Source organism: Dryobates pubescens, chromosome 21 (genome assembly GCF_014839835.1).
Source record: "Dryobates pubescens isolate bDryPub1 chromosome 21, bDryPub1.pri, whole genome shotgun sequence".
Taxonomy (NCBI): domain Eukaryota; kingdom Metazoa; phylum Chordata; class Aves; order Piciformes; family Picidae; genus Dryobates; species Dryobates pubescens.
In genome coordinates, this window is record NC_071632.1 from 4,582,176 (window position 1) to 4,606,230 (window position 24,055).

The 24,055-nt window shown below is 43.4% G+C and overlaps 1 protein-coding gene across 1 annotated transcript in view; it reads left to right on the forward strand.

The window, feature by feature from the left end:
• Positions 1–881: 881 nt before the first annotated feature.
• SPAG6 (sperm associated antigen 6) overlaps positions 882–24,055 on the forward strand; it is a 33,291-nt gene continuing 10,117 nt past the window's right edge. Inside the window, exons 1-6 of the mRNA XM_054171161.1 lie at positions 882–930; positions 3,836–4,002; positions 7,827–8,010; positions 17,230–17,435; positions 18,424–18,597; positions 22,322–22,474. Of these exons, the coding sequence (XP_054027136.1) occupies positions 882–930; positions 3,836–4,002; positions 7,827–8,010; positions 17,230–17,435; positions 18,424–18,597; positions 22,322–22,474 (933 nt within the window). The remainder of the gene's footprint in view (positions 931–3,835; positions 4,003–7,826; positions 8,011–17,229; positions 17,436–18,423; positions 18,598–22,321; positions 22,475–24,055) is intronic.

The following is a 24,055-nucleotide window of genomic DNA, read 5'->3' on the forward strand; positions in this document are numbered from 1 at the left end:
CTGTCACATTGGGAAATTACAGTTTCCTCAAGAATCAGCAGTGTTGTTTTTTTTTCCTAAACCTTTTCCATCCATTCACTTTTTTTTTCCCCCCAACTCTGTTTTAGCATCTTGTCTCTACAAACAGTAGCTCCTATTTCACTTTTCATCTCTTTCCTCACCTTCGGCTTCATCAGCTTAAAATAATTAGCAGTAGGTTTTGTGCTGAGACCTAAATGTCATCACCAAGCTTTACTTGGTTTGTACTACCATGAAATGAATGGCCATGGGGTTCAGGCATGCTGCTTGGAAGCATTTTCAGGCTCAAGGCTTTCCATCAATTACTCTTGAGAACGCAAATTTTGTGAATCTCCTCTTTGGGACAACTCAAAGCATGTGAATCTCTAAACTTTCTTAAATGTGGTTTTATGTCTTGTAGTGTCCAGGTATGTCATGCAGGCCAGAAACACATCACATGGTCTGGATCCAGCTTGTGTAAAGTTTAAATTTCACAAGATTTTCAGACCAGCACTGGAACTGAACTGTCTGCCCCATCCTGGTTGAATATCCCACCCATCAAGCTCTTGTCTTTTCTAAGGCCAGGATGCTCTACACTGAGGTGTTCCTTTCCCTCTCCCATGAATATGTCTAACAGTCTCTATTGTATCAATAAAACTAATTTTTTGGGTCCATTTCCCCTCCTTTTTTTTTTCCCCTCGAAAAAATAATTTCTTAAATAACCTTGGCTTTGTATTATCTCAAGTTAAGGGCTCAAATGTGATATCTGTACACTAAATACAAGTGTACCACAATCCTAAAGGTCTTTTCCAACCAAAATGGTTCCATGTTTCTTCCTAACTGTTCCTGCTTTACACCCTCTGTATAAATAGAGTCAGTATAACATGATGTCCCCTTACCAGTTCCTGCAGCTGTTTGGCCATTCAGCTGATGGTCAGATTGGGAAGGACAAGAAAATGCCCTCCCTTAGAGGATGCTCCCTATAGACATAGCTCCCTATAGCTGGTTGGCCCCAACTTACATATTTGTTTTCACTTTTAATTTGTCATATAAAATACTTTGTACATTTTGATAGGAAACATAACTTGCTAAAGAGACTCTGCCTGCTGTTTGGGAGAATCTGTGTGAAGGTGTCAGGATGGTGACCGCGTTCTGAAACAGTGATTTCTGAAAAGTGCTGAATGCATTCACACTGATCTTGCAGTACTGGAGGATCTGCTGGTACACAGGAGGCCTCTTACAGCTCCCAGTGGCTTTGGCAGAAGTGAGAGTGGGCTCCAGTTATACTTCAGCCCTATTTCCATGGATTCTGCTTGTGCATGGTCAATTAGTGCATGTGACAGAGACATTTTTTGTGCTATTGGACATCACCATTTCATTTCCCTCTTCTCCTTCTCCTGTATGCTGCCCTGAGATCTGTGTTATTTTGACTTGTGAACATCCTGGGAGGCCGTACTACAGCAGTGCAGCTTCTGTCTGCAGCACTGACCTTTCCAGAACCTATTCATTAGTGGTTAGCATGGTTAGTTTTAGCACCCCCTCCACTCTTTCAGAGCTGTGTATAGATTATTAGGTGATTTTCTTCTTGCTGGGAGCAGTTTGGGTTTAATTTAAAGTTCTCTGTGGAAATTACACAGCTCCTCAACCTCCTGTTTTTCCTTTTCAGAGTTCCCTTCTGCACAGAAGTATGCTAGAGGTGTAACTTGCTCTATCCTGCATCCCTTTGAAGCTCCCTCCCTTGGCTGCTCTAAGGCCTATCCAATACTTGGGTGTCATCTGCCATCACGCAGTGATCTGATTGTTGCACCCAAAGACCTTTGTCCAGTGCTTATAACCACACGAGTCCTTAAGAAGGGAAGTCTTGCTGTCTTCCACAGTCACCCAGCTAAATCTTTGGCAGACAAAAAAAGAAGCAGTGGAAAGCTGTGAAACAGCTGATGTGGAGATTTCTCACTGTAGCTCTGAGTGTTTGGTGTTTGGTTGTAGCACTTCTGCATCTCCAGGAAGCAAGGAAGCATTGGTATAAAGCTCAGAAGAAAAATTCATGCACCTGGCTGGTGCAAAGAATGGCAGTACAAATAATTTTCCCTTCTTGGACCTTTAAAATATTTATTTATTTATTAAAATATAACTATGTGGCTCTCATTTACATCTATTGAAGAGTCTTAGTTTAACTGCAGGAAGAGCTTCCACGTACAGAGCGGTCATCTTTGGTCATCCTTGCTTCCCTTCACTGAACCTTTTCCAGTTCCACTCTAGGGGAGGCTGTTAAATGTTGAATAGATTGATACAGTAGCATTGTGATGCCCTCTCTTTTCCAAATAATCTTGAGTGCTCTGGATACTTCTGGATGTAAAGTTTCTTCTCTGCTACTGAGCAATGAGCTGCTATCTCCATGGAACTGTCTAACTGTTCTACCAGTTGTGATCTTTTTGGCATCCATCACTGCATAGGCACGGTTGGGATTGACTTCCCCATATGTCTACCCCTTCACTTGCTAATTTTTTTATTCATTTCCTACTTCTGTGTAGTTTCCCTTGCTGGTACTACCTTGAAAAACTTTGAGTCATTTGCACTTCACTGTTTGTGTTGTTTCAGATCATAGATGAATACAGAATGGCAAATGTCCCAGCACAAAAGCCTGCAGAACTGCACTGTGACCTCTTCCCTCCTGTGGCAAGAATGGAAAGTTTACTCCTCCCACTTCCTATTTTTAACCAGATGTTTATCCATCTAAAGACTTTCTTAGGCCACAGCTGCCAATGGTTCATGTCACAGCTGCTTACTTCTGTAATTTCAAGTGTATATTTTAAGACCACCTTAGAGAATGAATGGACTTTCCTGTTCTTTCATGTTTACCTGATACACTGTGGACTCATCAGTGAAAACACATCATAAATAACAACACGATAATAAGACTTTTGACTCTTCTATCTGGAGTGCAATACATTGTAGATATTGGTCCCCAAATTAACCATTTGTAATGACAGATGAAATGCAGTGTGGTGTAACTCAACACAGAGGTTCTGCTGGCATGCTGAATGAAGGATATGCCAATGTCAGCTCACCAGGACCTCCAGATCACAGAATCACAGAATTGTTAGGGTTGGAAGGGACCTCAAGTTCCACCCCCCCTGCCATGGGCAGGGACACCTCACACTCCATCAGGTTGCTCACAGCCACTTCCAGCCTGGCCTTAAAAACTGCCGGGGATGAAGCTTTCACCACCTCCCTGGGCAACCTGTGCCAGTGTTTCACCACTCTCATGGGGAAGAACGTCTTCCTAACATCCAATCTGAATCTACCCATTTCTAGTTTTGTTTCATTCCCCCTACTCCTATCACTCCCTGACACCCTAAGAAGTCCCTCCCCAGCTTTCTTGTAGCCCCCTTCAGGTGCTGGAAGGCCACAGTAAGGTCTCCTCAGAGCCTTCTCTTCTCCAGACTAAATAGCCCCAACTCTCTCAGTCTGTCGATGGAGTTTCCTGTATGCATTTTATATATGTTTGAGCATACTTTGTTTTTTTGTGTATACTTTAAGACCTGTGTTTTATAGCTGTTTGAATATAGCTAATTTCCACATGTGACTTTTTTTTTTCTCTTTATGTTTCAGAAGTGGTTTGTACCTATTAAAAAAGGGCAGAAACAGTGCCGTGCATAAGCAGTACTTCCCAATTCCTGACTTCATTTCAGTGGAGCACCTGGATTTCCTATAAATTCTTGTTTCCTGCAAGAGTAATTTCATAGGTTTCTATGAAAAAAAAACCCACAAAAAAGGGCAAACATTTAGAGAAAATTATGCTTATCAAACGGGCTTTTCTCTTCCTGGTGTGACTCAGGTGTGATGTCTTCGCTGAAACCTCTTTTGATGGATGACGTCCCAGCTATTCAACAGACCGCTGCTTTGGCTCTTGGGAGGCTTGCCAATTACAACCACGACCTGGCAGAGGCAGTCGTGAAGGGAAACATTCTTCCACAGCTCCTGTGTTCATTGTCTGACCAGAATGTAAGGCACCATTGTTTTCTTAAGGAATCATTTGTTGTTAACTGTTGCCCGAGCTTTCTGTATCAACTGCCTCCTGTTATTCTAATATAGCAATAAAGGTACCGACAGCATTTCAGTTGGAGCTCCTGAGAGAGCGATGTGTGCTGTGTGCCTAACTCTGACTTCAGACAAGCTTGGCTTTAAAATATTGTCTTACCTTTTAGCACACCGTAGGAAGTGTAGTCATGGCACTTTTCTGTCTTTTTGAGATGTTGAATGATGCTTTATCAAAGGACCCTCTTGAAAAATGAGACAATTTGAGAGCTGTGCTGATAACTGACTAGGATTTATTTGTAATACCCAGTGCTTGTAAAATGCACATAAACCCCTGAACTTTGGTAATGCAATATTTAACCTCTCCAAACACAGCCAAAAAACCTGAACTTTGGTAATGCAATATTTAACCTCTCCAAACACAGCCAAAAAACCTGAACTTTGGTAATGCAATATTTAATCTCCCCAAACGCAGCCTGTTGGAAACCTGTGGCATGAAAAAATATCAAACCACTGACACAGGAAAGTACACTGAAAGGTTTTAATCTTCATATTTGTTAGAGAGAAACAAACAAACAAAAAGGGTAGTGACAATTGCAGTGGAAATATATCTGGTGGCCTCTTCTCTCCCTTCCCCCCCCCCCCCCTCCCCCCCCCCTTCTTGCTATTTTTCTTCAGGTTGTGTATGTATTTCAGCTTTCATATTTCAGTGATCCTGACCTTCTTGAACTTCCAAATAAGCTTCCTAAGAACTGGAAGAAGAAGAACAACAAAAAGGATACAGCTGAGAGTTAATTTTATTAATAGCACAGCCATACTTGGGTTGTGGTTTTGATTTATTAAATTTAGGATGAGAAGGATTAAAATGGAAGTGTAATTTGGAAAGCCATACACTTTTATTTTGCATCCATAATTGTAAGCATTTTTTTCCCTTAATTAATCTTCAATTAAAAAAAAATAGGCTAAAGAAAAACCTTTGGTTTCAAGGTACTGGTGTGGTACAGAAAGGAAGTTAAGGTTTTTGTTAGAGGAGTTTCTAATTGCAGGCTTTTATTTCTATCTTTAGGGGAAGAATAGGAACAAAACTCTTCATCCTCTATTTTGCTTTGCTTTGGAAACTACCCCCGGTGCTACAACTCAAAGCTCTCACTAAATTAGCCTGAGTATCCTGATTTATCTCTTCCATGCTAAGGCAGCGCTGTCTTTACATGGAGATGGCTGTAATTCAGAATCACTTGGGGCAGCAGCAAGATTAGTGTGAGGTCAGGGAAAGCCTTGGTGACTGAGGGCAAGTGAAGGAAACTCATTATCCAGTTCATGCAGAGTTTAGCAATGCACACAGTTTGTTACTTCCCATAGGCAAAAAATCCCAAACCCCAATATGTTTTCATTCCACTCACTCTTTGTGTAGCAGCATCTATATTTGAGGAGCAGATTCTGTGAGCTCACAGTAAGTACTGATTCTAGTGATTTATGGAGAACAGCTACAGGGTCACATTCCAGATTAATGTTTTGTCAATTAAAGTAAGCAAAGTACAATTTTATAGTGTGTTCTGACTGTGCCTGTGAGTACAGTTGTTTGTAAACAAGTGTGTTTTGAATAGTAAATCCAGGGAAGGGTTTTCTTTGCCAGGACCATAATAGCTTAACAGGAATAACATAAAGTAACATATCTACAGAGGCACAGGCAGATGTAAACAACTATAGCTCAACTGAGTTCAGCAGAACACGTAATAATTTACATTAGCTAGGGCACTGGCAATTTATCTGCACTGTTTCCCTTAGCTCCTGCCTCTCCCAAATGATCTTCAGTGCTTTGCTTGTAAATTATGGAATCACGGAATAGTTTTGGTTGGAAAAGCCCTTTAAGATCATGGAGCCAAACCATTCTCTAACTCTACCAAGGCTGGGGCTAAACCATTTTCCTCAGCACCACATCTCTGCCTCTTTGAAACTCCTCCAGGGATGGGCATCATCTCCCCGGGCAGCCTGTACCAGTGGTTGAGAACCCTTTCAGGGAAGAAGTTTCTTTGAATATCCAACCTAAACCACCCCTGGTGCAACTTGAGCCATTTCCTCTCATTGTGAAATATGTTTAATGCACTTGCTTGTAGGCTTTCACTTAGAAAGACTGGATTTTTGGCATTAAGGACTTTTCCTCGTGGTGGTTAAATGAAGGAGGGTCAGGGAATGCCTGTGAGCACTGGAAGATAACTGCTCTTCCATCATTACCATGCCAGTGCCAACCACTGGACTACTTGGCAATGCCTGGATGCTGTTTAGTGAGTAGCACAAAGTGAGGATGGTTTCCAGCAGTATAGCTGAGACCATTGTGCTTTGAGCAAAGAGGAGTTTAGGTGGATGGATGTGGTATGCTGTGTCACTTTCTCTCAGGGCCAGGGAGTGGGCTTGGGTCTTCCTGTGGAGCCATTGCAGATACTCCCCTGTTGCCTTAGTGCTTCAGATCAGACTTTTGAAGGTGTTTGGCACCTTGAGGGATGTACAAAAGCACTCATGTGGTTCTTTGTTTCTCTGGACTCAGTCTTTGTTTTGTGTACCTTCAGAGTAGGACAGTAGCACTGTAAAGTGCTGAGGAGGGGAACATCAGGCATCTTGGAATGAGATTAAAGCATCTGGCACGTAGAGATAGGGCCCTCAAGAGCTTATCCATAGGGGTGATCTGTCAGCTGCCAGGCTGCAGAGCATGCTCCAGGCCCAGGGGTCTAGCAGTAGATCACTTGTGTCCCAATGCATCTTGGATCATTGCTGCAGAATGGCTTCATGAGGAAGGGGAGCTGGCTTTCTCATGACACAGTTGTTTCTGGCCAGAGGACTTTAACTGGGATCTGGATATTGAAAGCAGGAGAAGAAATTTAATCTTCAGCTTCTGCATTCCAGGGATAGGAAATTGCAGGAGAAGATTGAAATGTGACTTTTTGTGGGAAGCCTTTAACTGTGCTTTTAGAAGAAACTACCACCACTGCTGCAGTTCACGTGGATCACCACGATCTGCGCAGCATCATACGTTCAAAATGTGTTTGGTCCAGCACTGAGGGAGATCAGTTGAACCAAGACAAGTTCTTGGATTTACTTGAACTAAAGAGAAAGGTGCTAAGGTGCTTAGTCCTGTTGAAAGTGAGCTGGTTCTGGACACCTGCAGGAGTAAAATTGCAGGCTGCCTGGTCAAAACCAAGGGTCAGCCAGTGCTGGCTGTTTGGTAGGATGGGTTTTCAGGATCTTAGATGTGGGCTTAGGAGATGTTTAGGCATTTAAGGATCCACACTCTCTGTGTCTCAGTCTCCAGTTTGGAAATGCCAGCAATGTTTTCTCATAGAGATGTTTTGAGGGTAGAGCATTAGAAATTGTGAAGTCTTGCAGTTGTCACAGATGGGTAGAATTATTTTAGGAGCTTGCCCTGCATAACCTGTGTGATCTGGTTAAATATGGTAAGAGCTATTGTTTTTGCAGCTCTTATCATCCACTACTCACTTAAGCAAACAGGCTTATCTAGACTATTATCTTTCCCCCATATCCTCTTAGCCCTCTCATTTTTTCTGTTTGTTTGTGCACTTAACTGCAAATTTTAGATCATGAACTGTCTCAAAGCAGGACTGTAGGTTCATTGTTTGTGTGATGTCTGGTGGTCCTGATTTGAATCTGTATGAGATATTGCTGCTACTAAGGAAAAAATAAAGAAGGAGTCTAATTTATGCATGTCTGTGCTGTGTTCTGCTTTGAACTACTTGATGTCAGTAAAAGCTTTTTCTTTTTCTCCCCCCTGCTTTGTACAGCGTTCCTACAAGAAAACAGCTGCATTTGTGCTAAGAGCAGTTGGTAAACATTCTCCACAGCTAGCTCAGGAACTAGTTCGGTGTGGAGCACTGGAAATGCTTGTGATTTGCTTAGAAGATTTTGACCCTGGAGTCAGAGAAGCTGCATGTTGGACACTTGGGTGTATTGCCCAACACAATTCAGGTAACAGGTTTCACGTGTGTTAACTTTCACAGAATCACAGAATTGTCAGGGCTGGAAGGCACCTCAAGGATCAGCCAGATCCAAGCCCCTTGCCATGGGCAGGGACACCTCACACCACAGCAGGTTGCTCACAGCCACATCCAGCCTGGCTGCAAAAACCGCCAGGCAGGAGACTTCCACCACCTCCTGGCCAACCTGTACCAGTGTCTCACCACCCTCATGGGGAGGAACTTCTTCCTAACATCCAATCTGGATCTACCCACTTCTGGTTTTACTCCTTTCCCCCCAGTCCTGTCACTACCTGACACCCTAAATAGTCCCTCCCCAGCTTTCTTGTAGGCACCCTTCAGATACTGGAAGGCCACAATAAGGTCTCCTCAGAGCCTTCTCCTCTCCAGACTGAAAAGCCCCAACTGTCTCATTCTGTCTCCGTAGCAGAGCAGTTCCAGGCCTCTTCTCATCCTTGTGGCCCTTCTCTGGACATGTTCCAGCACCTCCAGATCTTTCTTTTAGTAGAGGCTCCAGAACTGGACATGGTGCTCCAGGTGTGGTCTCAGCAGAGTGGAGATTCACCTCCCTGGTCCTGCCGGCCACACTTCTCTTGATGCAACCCAGGCTCTGGTTGGCTTTCTGGGCTGCAAGTGCTCACTGCTGGCTCCTGTTGAGCTTCTCCTCCACCGACACCTCCAAGTCCTTTTCTTCAGGGCTGCTCTCAAGCCAGTCCCTGCCCAGCCTATATTGATGCTTGGGATTGCCCCAATCCAGCTGCAGGACCTTGCACTTGGTCTTGTTGAACCTCATGTGGTTGGCTTGTGCCCACCTCTCCAGCCTGTCAAGGTCCCTCTGGATGGCATCCCTTCCCTCCAGCCTGTCTACTGCACCACACAGCTTGGTGTCATTGGTGAACTTGCTGAGGGTGCCTCAATGCCACTGTCCATGGCACCTCAATGCCACATGAGAGTTATAATAAAATGCATTATTAGAACCATGTAATCTTGGAATCATTCAGGTTGGAAAAGTCCTTGAATATCATTGAGTTCAACTGTTAACCCAACACTGTGTTCATAAATAGAGTAAGAGACTTCTTCTCTACTGTTATAAAATTCTAGATTTGGAATAAACCTTCACTGCAGGTACCTTTTGTGGGAGAGTGGTGTACCTGACATCAGCAACGTTATGAGAGGAGCTCTGAGAGGACCTGCACTGGGCTTGTGGCCATGAAACAGCACTCCACTTTTTTCTCCTCCAAGCAGAAATTTCAGAACCTTTATATATTGTGTAGCTGTTAATGGGGAGCAAAGTTTCTTTTTCTCAACATTAGTCCTTATTTAATGTACACAGTCAAATGGAGGAGATTAAGTAGTACCAAGTTTCATTCAGTTTGCAGCACTGCATGCAGGTTGAATGTTCCAAAGCCTTTGCTATAACTGATCCTAGCAGACCACACTCTTCTCTGAGAGTCAGGAATAGATCCTAGGAATTCGATATTGAGCAGTCCCATAAGCAGTTGTATAACTCACTGGCACTGTCATGTTCCTATTTAAAAGCTGATCCATGTGCTTGATTATTCTTTTACCAGCTATTTATACAGTTCCAGTAGAAGTTTAGAGCTGTGAATCAAAGATCTGAGGGAAGAAACTCCTGGCTGGAGAGGATGGGAGAAATGGCTCGTGTTCTTAGAGTTTAAAGACCAATTTATTCCAGCATCATAATATTAACTCAGGCATTTGTGTTTGGTTTTGGCTCTGAAATGTACATGGACTGAATTTGGAAGTGATTTTCTGCTATCCTTTTTTAGTCAGTATGGAGTGTTGGGCTGTGGAAGGCATGTGGGATTTCATTTCCCACTTAGAGACTTAACTTACTGGGACAGACTCCAGCATTTCCAGCACCTTTCTTGGACAAGAAAGCCAGTGGCATTCTGACTTGTGTCAGAAATGCTGTGTCCAGCAGGAGTAGGGAGGTGATTGTCCACTTGTGCTTAGCTCTGGGGAGGCCACCCCTCAAGTGGTCTGTCCAGTTTTGAGCACCTCAATACAGGAGAGATGTGGAGGTGCTAGAGACAGTGCAGAGGAGAGCAAGGAAGATGTGAAGGGCCTGGAGAATAAATCTGATAAGGAACAACTGACAGAGCTGGGGCTGCTTAGTTCAGGGAAGAGGAGGCTGAGAGGAGACCTCGTTGCTCTCTACAACTACCTGAAAGGATGTTGTGGAGAGGCTGCTGCTGGTCTCTTCTCACAGGTAATTAGTGACAGAGCAAGAGGGAATGGTCTCAAGCTACAACTGGGTAAGTTTAGACTGGACATTAGGAAGAAGTTTTTCACAGCAAGAGTGGTCAGGCATTGGAATGAGCAGCCCAGGGAGGTGGTGGAGTCACCAATCCTGGATGTGTTTCAAAAAGTTTTGGATATGGTGCTTGGGGATATGGTTTAGGGGTGAACCTTGTAGAGTAGGGCTCTCGGTTGGACTTGGTGATCCTTTCCCAACACGAATGTTTCTGTGATTCTTAGCAGGCTGGTGTGTTTTTTTTTTTCCTCTGGGGAACAGATTTGTTCTTGGAGCACCTCTGTGGTAACCCCCTTTTGCTCACTAGTGTGAATCCCAGCCTTGGTGGAAAATAATGGTTGCTTCTGTCTGAAAGACATTTGTGTAAGCGTCAGTTAAAAATGTTCCTGTGTGTAAATGTGTGTAGTGTAAGGAGAGTGCCTGTGTTACTCTCAACATAATTATTTCTGTAGTTTGGTTCTGTCAGTAAATCAATACTGTCTCACTTCCATTGCCCTTCATGCTATTCACTGCATGAATGCTGGGGGATCTTTAGGCTGATCCAGTTCATCCTGCGATGGCATTGTCTGCAGAGATGGAGGTGATGTTGGAGGTATTGAAGACAGCAAACTCCTCATACAAATTTTTGTTCCATGAGTGTGAAATATTTACTGAGAGGGAGTGGGTGCATGTCTCATGTCAATTTATGCCAGCACTAAGAACAGCATTTTCAGTGCTACCAAGCTGCAAGCATCAGGACGTGGACAAATCACTAGATGTAATCAGTTAAAAACTCCCCCAACAACAAAACAACCCTCTTAAAAACACATGAAAAAAATGTTTCCTCTGCCAGCTAGGACTAATTTGGGGGATTTACCTTCCTCTGCAGCAGAGTAACAGGAAGTTTCTAAAATGATTACTGAAAGTAGAGGAGTTACACTGAAGAAAGCTCACTCTGTGTAGGCTGTGTTTCTTACACTCCTACTCCTGCCTTTGCTACAGGATATTGTCGGAGATGGGATACAAAGATAGATGGACCTGTTCACATCAACATCTGCTGGTTACTGTTCAAGGAACCCTGGATTAGAGTCACATGCTCGTGTTGACAAAATTTGGCAGATCTGATTTTCTGCCATTGACTCTCTGTGGACACATAGTGCAGCTTAGACTAAAAATAGAGCGGAGCGTGAAATGGTTTTCCCCACCCACAAAAGGCTTTTCTCAGTTTCAAAAAGAGTTTCAGTTCCAAATTGGGACAATATGAAGAATTATTATTATCATTTGTCTCTTCTGAAAAAAGAAAAAAAAAGAAGTAGGGAGTAGGGAAGCTTATTTGCCCTAGCAAAAAAAAAGTTCCTTAATTAGGGCACATGGCTGTGAGGTATGTGGGAGACAGATTAAAGCCTTGGTCTGTCTCAGGCAGGATATGGTAAGATGTTGAGCTGAGTTGCTGGAAGGTGTCCAGAGAAGGGCAACAAAGTTGGTGAGGGGTTTGGAGCACAGCCCTATGAGGAGAGGCTGAGGGAGCTGGGGTTGCTTAGCCTGGAGAGGAGGAGGCTCAGGGGAGACCTTATTGCTGTCTACAACTACCTGAAGGGAGGCTGTAGACAGGCAGAGGCTAGTCTCTGCTCTCCGGCAACCAGCACCAGAACAAGAGGACACAGTCTCAAGCTGCACCAGGGGAGGTTTAGGGGGGAGGTTAGGAAGAAATTCTTCATAGAGAGAGTGATTTGCCATTGGAATGGGCTGCCTGGGGAAGTGGTGGAGTCATCATCATTGGAGGTGTTTAGGAGGAGACTTGATAGGGTGCTTGGTGCCATGGTTTAGTTGATTAGATGGTGTTGGATGATAGGTTGGACATGATGATCTTGAAGGTCTCTTCCAACATGGTCTAGTCTAGTCTAGTCTAGTCTAGTCTAGTCTACTCTGCTCTATTCTGTTCTATTCTAAACAAAATGAACCTCTGTCTCCCTGAATGCAAGCAAAGGCTCCCAGCATTTGGTGATAACTGTTTGCAATGGGAGGGTCTCTCTGCTTTTAATCAGAAATTCCATCCATGGCCTGGCAAAGCTGCTCTCTAGGAACTGCAGTGTGTGTTCTCATGAAAAGACTTCCCTCTTTTTTTTTTCTTTTTCCTGATGAAAACATTCTCTGGTCAGCAATGAATCATAGAACAGCCTAGACTGGAAGGAACCTTAGAGATCACTTACTCCAACCTTCCTGCCACAGGCAGGGATGCTCTCCACTAATTTGCTTGCTGAAGGTCTCATACAGCCTGGCCTTAAACTCTTCCAGGGAGGGGGCATCCACCGCTTCCCTCGGCAACCTGTTTCAGTGTTTCACCACCCTTCTACTGAAGAACTTTTTCCTATGATCCAATCTAACCCTACTCTCTCAGCTTCAAACCGTTCCCCCTTGTCCTATCTCTAGACACCCTTGTGGAAAGTCCCTCTGCAGCCTTCTTGTAGGATCCCTTCAAGTATTGGAAGGCAGCTCAGCTCTACAGTCTCCACAGAGTCTTCTCTTCTCCAGGCTGAACACCCCCAGCTCCCTTAACCTATCCTCACAGCAGAGGTGCTCCAGGCCTTGGATCATCTTTGTGGCTTTCCTCTGGACTCACTCCAACAGCTCCTTCTTATGTTGGGACACCAGAACTGGGGGCAGGATTGGAGGACATTTCATATTTTGTATGCAGAATGCTCCCTATTGTCTTCATACAACATCTTAAAATGTAGTCCATGTGTGGACAGATGTCTCCAGAAGGCCTGTGATATTTTAGGTCAATAGACATCTCATGGGATTTCAAAACACTAGAAATCTTGCCAGGTCAGGTTCCAAAATTCAGGAATAGTTCTTGCAGTGCTTCTCTTTCTTTAAGATCCATTTGAGCTGAACTGCAGAGGCTGATCTTACTCCAAAGGATCCAGGTCAGTGTGCTGTAGTTTTTGCAATTTATTACTTCCAGAATATGTGTTTGAACAGAAGTGTGAAGTGTTTCAAATACCATCAAAATACCATTTGGTCTGTGACAAGTATTTGATATATTTTAACTTAGGCCATGCATAGTTATCTAAAATGCAAATTTCTTACACTTAAGATATGCAGATAACTTAGCTTTCCATTTGCTTTGCCTCCATCAAAATTGTGATTTATGAATCATCTTGTACCTGCTTCAGCATACTGTGAACTGGTAGGAAAACAAAACTAACCAGCACTGTTTATACTCCAGCATATTGCTGAGAGTGGAGTTAATGCTTACTTTTTGTCATGTGGTGGTACTCTTAGGATCATAGGATAGCTCACCTTAGAAGGCACCTCAGGAGGTCTCTAGTCCAGCTTCCTCCTCCTGCTCTGCTCTGCCCTTGTGAGGCTTCATCTGGAATATTGTGCCTAGTTCCAGGTCCCTCAGTTCAAGAAGGGCATCAGGGAACTGCCATAAAGCACAAAGCCATAAAGATGATTAGAGGAGTGGAGCATCTCCGTGCTGAGGAAAGGCTGATGATGCTCTCAATGCCCTCACCCAAATCATTAATGAAGATGTTAAACAGAACTGGCACCAATACCAAGCTCTGGGGACACCACCAGGGACTGGCTACCAGCTGGACTTTGTTTATCACAACCCTTTGGGCCTGGCCTCCAGCCAGCTTTTAACCCAGCGAAGAATCCATCCCTGTGCCACGGGCCATGAGTTTCTCGAGGAGAATGCTGTGGGAGATGGCATCATAAAGTTTTAACAGGAGCAGGGAAGTCATTCTGCCCTGTACTCAGCACTGGTTAGGCCATACCTTGAGTCCTGTGTCCAGTTCTGGGCCCCTCAGCTTAGGAAAGATGTTGAGATGCTGGAAGGTGTCCAGAGAAGGGCAACAAAGCTGGGGAGGGGTTTGGAGCACAGCCCTGTGAGGAGAGGCTGAGGGAGCTGGGGTTGCTTAGCCTGGAGAAGAGGAGGCTCAGGGGAGACCTTCTTGCTGTCTACAACTCCCTGAAGGGAGGTTGTAGCCAGGTGGGGGTTGGTCTCTTCTCCCAGGCAAGCAGCACCAGAACAAGAGGACACAGTCTCAAGCTGTGCCAGGGGAGGTTTAGGCTGGATGATAAGAAGAAGTTCTTCCCAGAAAGAGAGATTGGTGATGGGAATGTGCTGCCCAGGGAGGTGGTGGAGTCACCATCACTGGAGGTGTTTAGGAAGAGACTTGATAGGGTGCTTGGTTGCATGGTTTAGTTGATTAGATGGTGTTGGGTGATAGGTTGGACTGGATCTCAAAGGTCTTTTCCAACCTGGTTGATGCTATTCTATTCTATTCTATTCTATTCTATTCTATTCTATTCTATTCTATTCTATTCTATTCTATTTACCGAAGTCCAGGTAGACAACGTCCATGGCTTTTCCCTTACCCACTAGGTGGGTCACCTGCTCATAGAAGGAGATGAGGTTGGTCAAGCAGGCCTGATCCCACCATTGTCCTGCACTTGCCATGTGAGTGCACCCGAGATGAATCACTCCACAATCTTCCCCAGTACCAAGGCCAGGCTGTCAGGCCTGGAGTTACCTGGATCCTCCTTTGGCTGTAACATTGGCAAGCCTCCAATTGTCTGGCACCTCCCCTGTTAACCAGGACTGCTGAGAGACGATGGAGAAGTGGCTTAGGCAAGCTCCTCCAGTTCCCTCAATTAATTGACCATGGCCAACTGTAGCCATCAGTATTTAAATGACATCAGATTTCTAACAGCAAGAGCTGATCTAAATTGAATCAGATTTAGTTTGCTCTTTTAAAGTAACTTTGATGGTTAGTTTTGCATGCCTGGGCTTAGCTATGCCCTTAAAGTATTGCTCTTTCTCTCCCTGCCTGAATTGAATGATTTCAGCTCTTAAGGCATCAAAGAAATCTATTCTAGTATTATCCTGCCCCTTTTGGCATGATTTTCTGATATTAGTATCTCCTAGCAGACTGAAAGCAACTGAGTTGGTCGCTCTGAAGTTGATTGAGAGGCCACTGTGGGATGGAATCATCTGGAGTGTTGGCCAGTAGTTCATGATACATTCTACTTGGTCAGTGAAACACAATGTGAAGAAACCAAGTGTGGCTTTTTCCATGGAAAGTTGAATGTAGCTTATACCACTCATATTGATGAGCTAGTTCTCAGGTTTGTTTTCAGATACATTTACTTTCACAGAATGCTAGGGGCTGGAAGGGACCTCCAGAGGGCATGGGGTCCAACCAGCTAGGGCAGCCCACATGGGAACACATCCAGGTTGGCTTTGAAAGCTTCCAGAGAAGGAGACTCTCTGGACAGAGTGCTCCAGGGCTCACAGTAAAGAAGTTTCTCATGTTGAGGTGGAACTTCCCATGTTCTAGTTTATATCCATCTTGCATGCTGCCACTAAAAAGAGCCTATCCTCTTCCTCTCAACACCCACCCCTCACATATTTATAAACACTAATAAGGTCCTCCCTCAGCCTTCACTTCTCCAGACTAAACAATGTGTAAACCAAGCTATAACATTTGGGTTTTGTTGGAATCTGACTGTCTGTCTTTGGAGGATGCCCCTCAGTTATTTGAAAAGCAAAGCCTGAAGGGTTGATTTTTGTATCAGTTTAAGAATGGCTGCATTATTTATTATAGTTTTGTGAGGTGGCATTGAGGCTTTAAAATATTATCTTAGGGAAGAACACACAGTGTAAATATTTGACTTGTCATGTGTTGGAGTGTGTGGCTATAACACACTAATTGAAAACAAATCTGGCCGGGAACATTATTTGGATATTAGCAGCATAATGATGACATGACTTAGAGATTTCATGAGAAAGTATATTGGTCTATTTATATTTAATGAAGGACATGAGATTTTTCTTAGTATGAAAATCTCTTTATGGATGGACTATAAATCAAAAGCTAAGTTAGGGGCTTGAAACACAACAGCCGTATGTTGCCATGGTACTGTAAGTTAAGATAAATGCTAAAGATAATAATGGATATGCATAATAAGGTGTAGCAAAACTGAACTAAGAACCTAATAGATTATTGAATCCCCCATGATTTTTGCCACTATTTTAAACCAGCACAGCTTGCTTGTGGTATAAATTTTGCTTCTGATAGCCAGCAATATTTATTTTAGGGCTGTGATTAATGCTGCATGCAGGGAGGGAGCTAATGAATGTCTAATAGTGTAATTTTTGTCCTTGTCAGCTAATCATATGCTCTGGTTTATTTATTTATTTATCTATTTATCTATTTTCATTTTTTCCCCTCCCCTTTAAGGTGTTAGTTAAGGATATTGTGCTAATCTCAGACACACAATGTCCCACTGATGATATTTCTCATTCGTCTAATTGTGTCTGATAGCATTTTCACGTCATTACAAACTCTCTCTTGTCCCATGTGTGGAGGCAAAGCCTAGTTTTGATCAGCAAGTTCCATTTTCTCCCCAGTCTTTTATGTCAGATGTTATGGCTGGTTTTATTTTTATTTTACTTTTATACACATATATACTTCTGTTTCTGGCATTTGATCAACGCTAATATCTGCTTATCATTTAAAGAGGGCAAAATGCTCTCTAATTAGGTGGTTGGTAAAATTTTGGTACTTTGGCTTTCTGTGTTGTTGTTAGCCATGCATAAAATGCTTTCCTATTGATCAGTGCAGAATAGCCAGGGTTTAAACAGCTGACATCTGCTTACTTTAAAAAAAAGAAAAAGAAAACAGAATAACAAACCATTTCAGCCTAATCTACCTCAAATGTGTGCATGTAAATGGGGGTCCATCTATTGACCTGCATTCTTTTCAGTTGTGGATTGGTCCACACGGTTTATGAAACCAGGAGGGCTGATTTGAAATGCAGATGTCAAGACAGTGAACTACACCCTCCCCTTTTTCCTTTGCTGTATCTGTCAGGGTGAAAAATGGCTTGCACAAGGGTCAGTCACCCATACTCACTTAATTACTTTCCTTGGACCTACAGAACTGTCACAAGCTGTGGTGGATGCAGGCACTATTCCTCTTTTAGTGCTCTGTATCCAGGAGCCAGGAATTGCTTTGAAAAGGATTGCTGCTTCAACTCTCAGTGAGATTTCAAAGCATTCTACATCTTTAGCACAGGCAGTAGTGGATGCAGGAGCTCTCACTCACTTAGCTCAGATGATCGTCCACCCTGATGCTAAACTGAAGGTACATTTAAAAATTATTATTAATCTTCCCCCCCCCCCCCCCCCCTTTTTTTTTTCCTTTTTTTCCCCACCTCCAAGTCCTTACTTGATATCGAATCAAAGGCACTGATATGCATATTTGTTTAGGAAGAGCTTGGTTTGGGTGTTAGGAAAAGGTAACTACGGAGTGACAAAGAGTTCTGGACGTGTTCACAGATTTCGCTAGTGGGTAAAAACTGCTGCTCTGTGAGGAACAGCTAAACTAACCTTCAAAGTGGATAATATGATTTATGTATATATATTTTTTAGAGTTATATAGTATGTGAAGATTGCAACAGATGTTTTTTAGTAGCTACAATTTGCACAGTTCAGTTACAAACCAGAGTTTGCATGTTTAGGGTTGTGCTTTAGATCAGTTCATGTTAAATGTATTTGTGTCTTTTAGAACGGGCTGAGGTGAACAGCTGTTGCCAAAGGTTTGGTCACTGGAGTTTAATTGGCAAAATATTTGTTCCTTCACCTAATTTTCCTCTCATTTTGCTCTAGGAAGAGCAGAGGATGACATTTAAAAAAAAAAAAAAGCTACCTCAAACAACTACAAATTCTCAGATGTTGAGGTCTGACAGACCACACTCGTGCAAATAAAGCTACTTTCTGTAGGCTTCACTAGATTTAAAACTACAGATCGAAATGGTGCACATACATATTAAATGGCAGTCCTGAATTGTGCATATATATGTATCATACAGACATATCATTTTTTAATACATAGGCAGCGTGAGTGGGATATAACAAAGCCCAAACTTTTATTCAGGAACCAGCAAATGTTCTGTGCCATTCTCTTCGTGCCTGAATTGACTCAGTGAATTGTGAAATAGCTGTAATTGTTTTCCCTGCCCTGCTTTGTTTTCCTCGGTGCAATAGGTTTTGGTGCGCGGGAGGAGTGTGCGTTGTGGGGGTGTTTGGTGTTTGTGTACGACTGATTCTTGCAACCATTTTTTGTTTACTAGTGCCAGGTGCTGTCAGCTCTGTGCCAAATAGGAAAACATTCATTGGATCTCGCTTTGTTGGTGGCTGAAGAAAGGATTTTCCCATTCGTGTTCACGTTCCTGAAGGACTCGGATAACCACGTCAAGAAAAATGGCGCAACTTTAATTAAAGAGATAGCAAAGCATTCGCCTGAGGTAAAACCTTGACAGATGCACGTGCAAGGTCGGAGCAGTAGATTTTTACACTTTAAATAAAACTCAGGATTGTTCTGGCATTTGCTTTTGGAAAGGGAGGGCAACTAGCTGCTTGGCGTGTTCCCGGGGAAAAGATGGAAATGCGTGCTGCTATGAGATGTGTATTGAATAAGAATTGGGGTAGGAAAGTGGGAATGGTGTCGTGTCTACCTAGCTGCTTCATTCCATAAGATAGCTCTGCAGAGAGGCAGTTTGAGGCTGACAGGGATTGTCAGTCCTGGGTATTAAAAGAAGCACGAGAAAAGCCTCGCAGAAGTCACAGTACCAGTTAATAACAACAACAGCAACTATATACATATAACCATATATAGTTATAGACACAGCTATTAGCATAAAATAATAACAACAACAACAACAAGGTTTAGGCTGGATGTTAGAAAGAAGTTCTTCACAGAAAGAGAGATTGGCCATTGGAATGTGCTGCCCAGGGAGGTGGTGGAGTCACCATCCCTGGAAATGTTTAAGAAGAGACTGGATGAGGCGCTTGGTGCCATGGTTTAGTTGATTAGGTGGTGTTGGTTGACAGGTTGGACTTGATGATCTTGAAGGTCTTTTCCAACCTGGTCTATTCTATTCTTCTCTTCTCTTCTCTTCTCTTCTCTTCTCTTCTCTTCTCTTCTCTTCTCTTCTCTTCTCTTCTCTTCTCTTCTCTTCTCTTCTCTTCTCTTCTCTTCTCTTCTCTTCTCTTCTCTTCTCTTCTCTTCTCTTCTCTTCTCTTCTCTTCTCTTCTCTTCTCTTCTCTTCTCTTCTCTTCTCTTCTCTTCTCTTCTCTTTAAATTCATGTAACTATATATAGTTATATATATAGCTATTATTATAAAGTAACAACAACAACAACGATATATGTGTAACTATATATAGTTATATATAATAATAATAACAGTAATAATAATCATAATTGTTATCATTATATGGTGTGTGTCTTTTTAAAAGATCTGCTGGGCTGCTGGGATCACATTTTAATCTTTTTTTCCCCCCAGTGGCAATGAAGGTAAAAAACTATTTATGATTAAACTGATCACAATTTCTTCTATTAGATGAAATTCGTCACAGAAAGAGAGATTGGCCATTGTGATGTGTTGCCCAGGGAGGTGGTGGAGTCACCATCACTGGAAGTGTTTAAAGAGAGACTGGGTGAGGCACTTAGTGCCATGGTTTAGTTGATTAGATGGTGTTGGGTGATAGGTTGGACTCGATGATCTTGAAGGTCTTTTCCAACCTGGTTAATTCTGTATTCTGTATTTGAGTCTTAGTGTTGGCAGTGCTTTTGCCCATAGTTGATACAGGAAGGTGGGGATTTTTGGCAAAGTCAACACCAGACAAACAGGAAAACCAAATAATTATAACTATGTTAATCTGCCAGGCCAGAGGGATAACTAAAAAGCTCTGAATGTGACTCTGGAATGAAACACAAGCAACTTATTTGTGGAACACACTAGTGGTGAGTGCAGCCATAGCAGTGTAACAACTGAGAAGCGTTTACACATGAATATTGGGCTGTTTCTTCAGCTTCTTTAAGCTGCTGGTGCTTAAAGGCTGCAGTCTGGTCACATTTCCTGCTTCCCCTCTGCACCTCATGCACAATGCAACTTCAGTGTCTCAAAGAAAAGGGATGAAATTCTCTAAGGCAGGCACTAGAGTCATAAGAGTCATAAGGATCCTCTGTGCAAGGAGAATTGACCATCAGCTCTCTAAAGGAGCTGTAGGAAGTGTATTGGTGACTCCAGGTTTGATTTCAGAGCGACCGCAACCTCTGCCCCTCTCTGAGTTCACTCTGTTCAAGCAGAGACAATGTTGCAGCAGAGACAGCTTGGCAAATGATGCTTCTGCAGGAGCTGGCTCTGCCAGTTCTGAGAGCATTGTGGCTTTAGAAGCTCAGCTCTCTATCTGCTTATGCAGTGAAATTCAACATGAAGGCCAGGAGCTGGGTGACTTGCAACAAGGGTCACAGCACTGGGTGGTGTGTAGGGCCTCTGTGCATCCAATGGCAGTGCTCAGATGTAGGACAAAAAAGATGCAGACAGACTGGAAAGTGCCCAACAAATGATCAGAGTGAAAGCCCTGCTAGGTGAAGGGAGGCTGAGGGAGCTGGGGTTGTTCAGCCTCGAGATGAGAAGGCTCAGGGGAGACCTCCTTACCATGACCAGTACATAAAGGGTGGCTGCCAGGAGGATGGAGTCTCTCTTTTCACAAGGAGTCCCATGGAAGAGACAAGGGCTGATGGAGGCAAGTTACTGCTGGGGAGATTCCCGTTGGACTCCAGAAGAAAATGTTTCCTCATGAGAACAGAGAGACATTAGAACCATCTCCCAAGGGAAGCGGTGGATTCCCATACACCGAACAGTTGTAAGACTCGGCTTGCCAGGGTGCTGGGCCAGCTCATTTCAACTCCACCATCACCTAGAAGGGTTGGAGCAGATGATCCTTGTGGTCCTTTACAACCTGGCGTTCTGTGATTCTGTGACTTGGTTGTCACTGGCTGCAGCTCACAACTGTGTGAACACTGTCCTGAGCAATAGCTCTAAATTTCATCTAGCTGCTTCCTGACTAAACCAAACCCCTTTGAAAGGCTCTAAAACAAAGATGGATTTCATGATTATAGAAACCAAGCAGGCTGGAAATCTACATGCCTCAATTTTGTTCCTTTAATTTTGACTTTTAAGAACATGGGGCTGTTGCTTTGGAATCTTGAGGGGAATTGTAGATACCTAACAAGACAGAAGAAAATAATCATAACAGGAAACTCTGTTCATTTGTTTATGTTGTTGGTATCATGCATCCTTTATGGCTGTTCCTCAAGTGATGTGGGAAGTTATACCTTTTGGAAAGAAATGTGGTGCATAGCTTGAATATAATGTATAGAATCATAGAATTGTCAGGGTTGGAAGGATCATCTAGTTCCAACTCCTCTGCCATGGGCAGGGACACCTCACACTAGATCAGGCTGCTCAGAGCCACATCCAGCCTGGCTTTAAACACCTCCAGGGATGAGGTTGCTACCACCTCTTTCAGCAAGGCAAGGCTATATAATTTGTCATTCTGGGACAAACTCCATTGCCCATCAAGTGTGTTCTCTGGACAGCACCCTCAGAGTACCCCAACAGGGCAGAATGGTGTAGTCCAAGTCGGTTTTGCACACCTATAGCAGTTGGTTTTGGTTTCATGCCTCAGTGTGGGGAATCCACAAAAGCTTTTATGCCACAGAGGTCATCTAGAATTCAGGTGAGAGGAGGAGTGGGCCCTTCACTCTGTTCTTGCACAGAACATATCATTGTTGGCTTGGGAATAAGTGGGCACTAATATGAAAGAGTATCTGTCTCAGCAGGTGTGCCTGGTTCAAGGGCATTCATGAATTAGGCTCTCATTTGGATGCTGCTTTGGTGTATACTAATGGAGTTCACAATATGTCATTCCATGCTGAAAGACATTGACAATTCAGAGTCAGAGTGCTGATTTCCTTGCAGCAAGTCAATCAAAACCAGAGGTGCAAAGCAGCTTTGTTCCTGAGGACTTGATGCTGCACTTGGTGGCCAACAGTCTGCAGGATACATCACTCTTATTCCAGTTTGACTTTGTAAATGGGGAGTGATAAGGAGTTTTCTAATGTGGTGCTTGATGCCTGTTGATACTTCACAGTATCTAATCTCTTCATTTGTCTTTTCAGCTTTCACATCTCATAGTCAGTGCAGGTGGAGTTGCTGCTATGATTGATTACATTGGCAGCTGCAGAGGTAGTATCAGGCTGCCTGGCATCATGATGCTCGGTGTTGTAGCAGCTCATTCAGAGAACCTGGCCATGGCGGTGATTGTCTCCAAGGTTAGCTATCACTTTTGTCCTCTTCCTATACTTATTCAGTGGTATTCTGGGGAAGGAGATGCAAAATGACGTAGGCAGAGGATGTATTCTGTGACAGAATGATGTACTTGCCATTGACGAATGCTCTTTTCCACGCCTGGAATGCTGTGTCCAGTTTTGAGTTCCCCAGTTCAGGAGGGACAGGGATCTCCCGAGAGTCCAATGGAGAGCTCTGAGAGTGATGAAGAGACTGAAACATCTTTCCTCTGAAGAAAGACTGAGAGACCTGAGGCTGTTCAGGTTTGAGAAGAGAAGCATGAGGAGGGGATCTTATCAATGTCTATAAATATCTGAGGGGTGGGTGTCAAGAAGAAGGGGCCAGGCTCTGTTTGGTGGTGCCCAGTGAAAGGACAAGGAACAACAGGTACAAGCTGGAACACAGGAAGTTCCACCTCAAGACAAGGAGAAACTCCTTTACTGTGAGGGTGCTGGAGCCCTGGAGCAGGCTGCCCAGAGAGGTTGTGGAGCCTTCTTCTCTGGAGACTTTCCAAACCCACCTGGGTATGTTTCTGTGTGACCTGCCTTAGGTGATCCTTCTTTGGCCAGAGGGGTTGGACTCCATCTCTAGATGTCCCTTCCAACCCTTGCCATTTTATGATTCTATGAGTCTCCAAATATTGTTGCCTGCACAGCTGAAGTTGTAGCCATTGGATTAATGTGGATTAAAGTGTGACTTTATGAAGCTTCTCTGAAATGTCCTTGACTAGTTTGTGAGCCTCCATTTGTATTGCAGCGCAGTGTGATGCAATTGTGTGGATACAGTAAATAAAGTCAGTGAATTCAGGTACTCTGTTTCCTCTTAAAATAGACATTTGTGGCCTCATCAACCCCCTTTGTGAAACAATGATATTTAATGGCATGCTCTTCAGCACGCTAACATGACCCTGCCAGTACTGCTAGAGTAGTCTTGCAACAGAAATCTTCAGGCTTGCAAAGCCCTCAGTTTCTAATGCAGTGTGGTTTGATTCAGCTCTGCAGGTGATGTTTCAAATGAGGTAAGATATGCATGTGAGGTTTAAATGAAATCTGCTGGGCAATCACAGAATCACAGAATGTTAAGGGTCAGAAGGGACCTCTAGAGATCATCCAGTCCAACCCCCCTGCCAAAGCAGGACCATGATACAGAAGGGAGAGAATTTGCAATGGGTGAAATTAGTGCCTGACATAATATTCTGCTGTGCATAGTGCTAACTGATGACAGGAGGAAGGTGGGAATTTCACTCAGCATTGTTGGCCCATTTTCATGCCATGGCAGTCATTTAAAATACACTGCATGAGTGGAAAGTACAGAACAATAAAAAAAGGAGGAACAGAAACATCTCTTTAGCAGGAATGCAAGATAGAAATGGAAATTGCTGCAATGTAACATCAGGAATTCTGTAGGGAATGTAGGACTGATAAAAAAAATGCCTTTCTGCATTTGGAAACTAGAGAAATAAGACTTTTTTCCTTGCCCTCTCTGGAGGTCCTTCCTCTCTGGATGTGTCTGTGTCTGTGTCTCTCCACTTCCAGGGATGCCTGGAGCAAATATGCTCCTGCTGT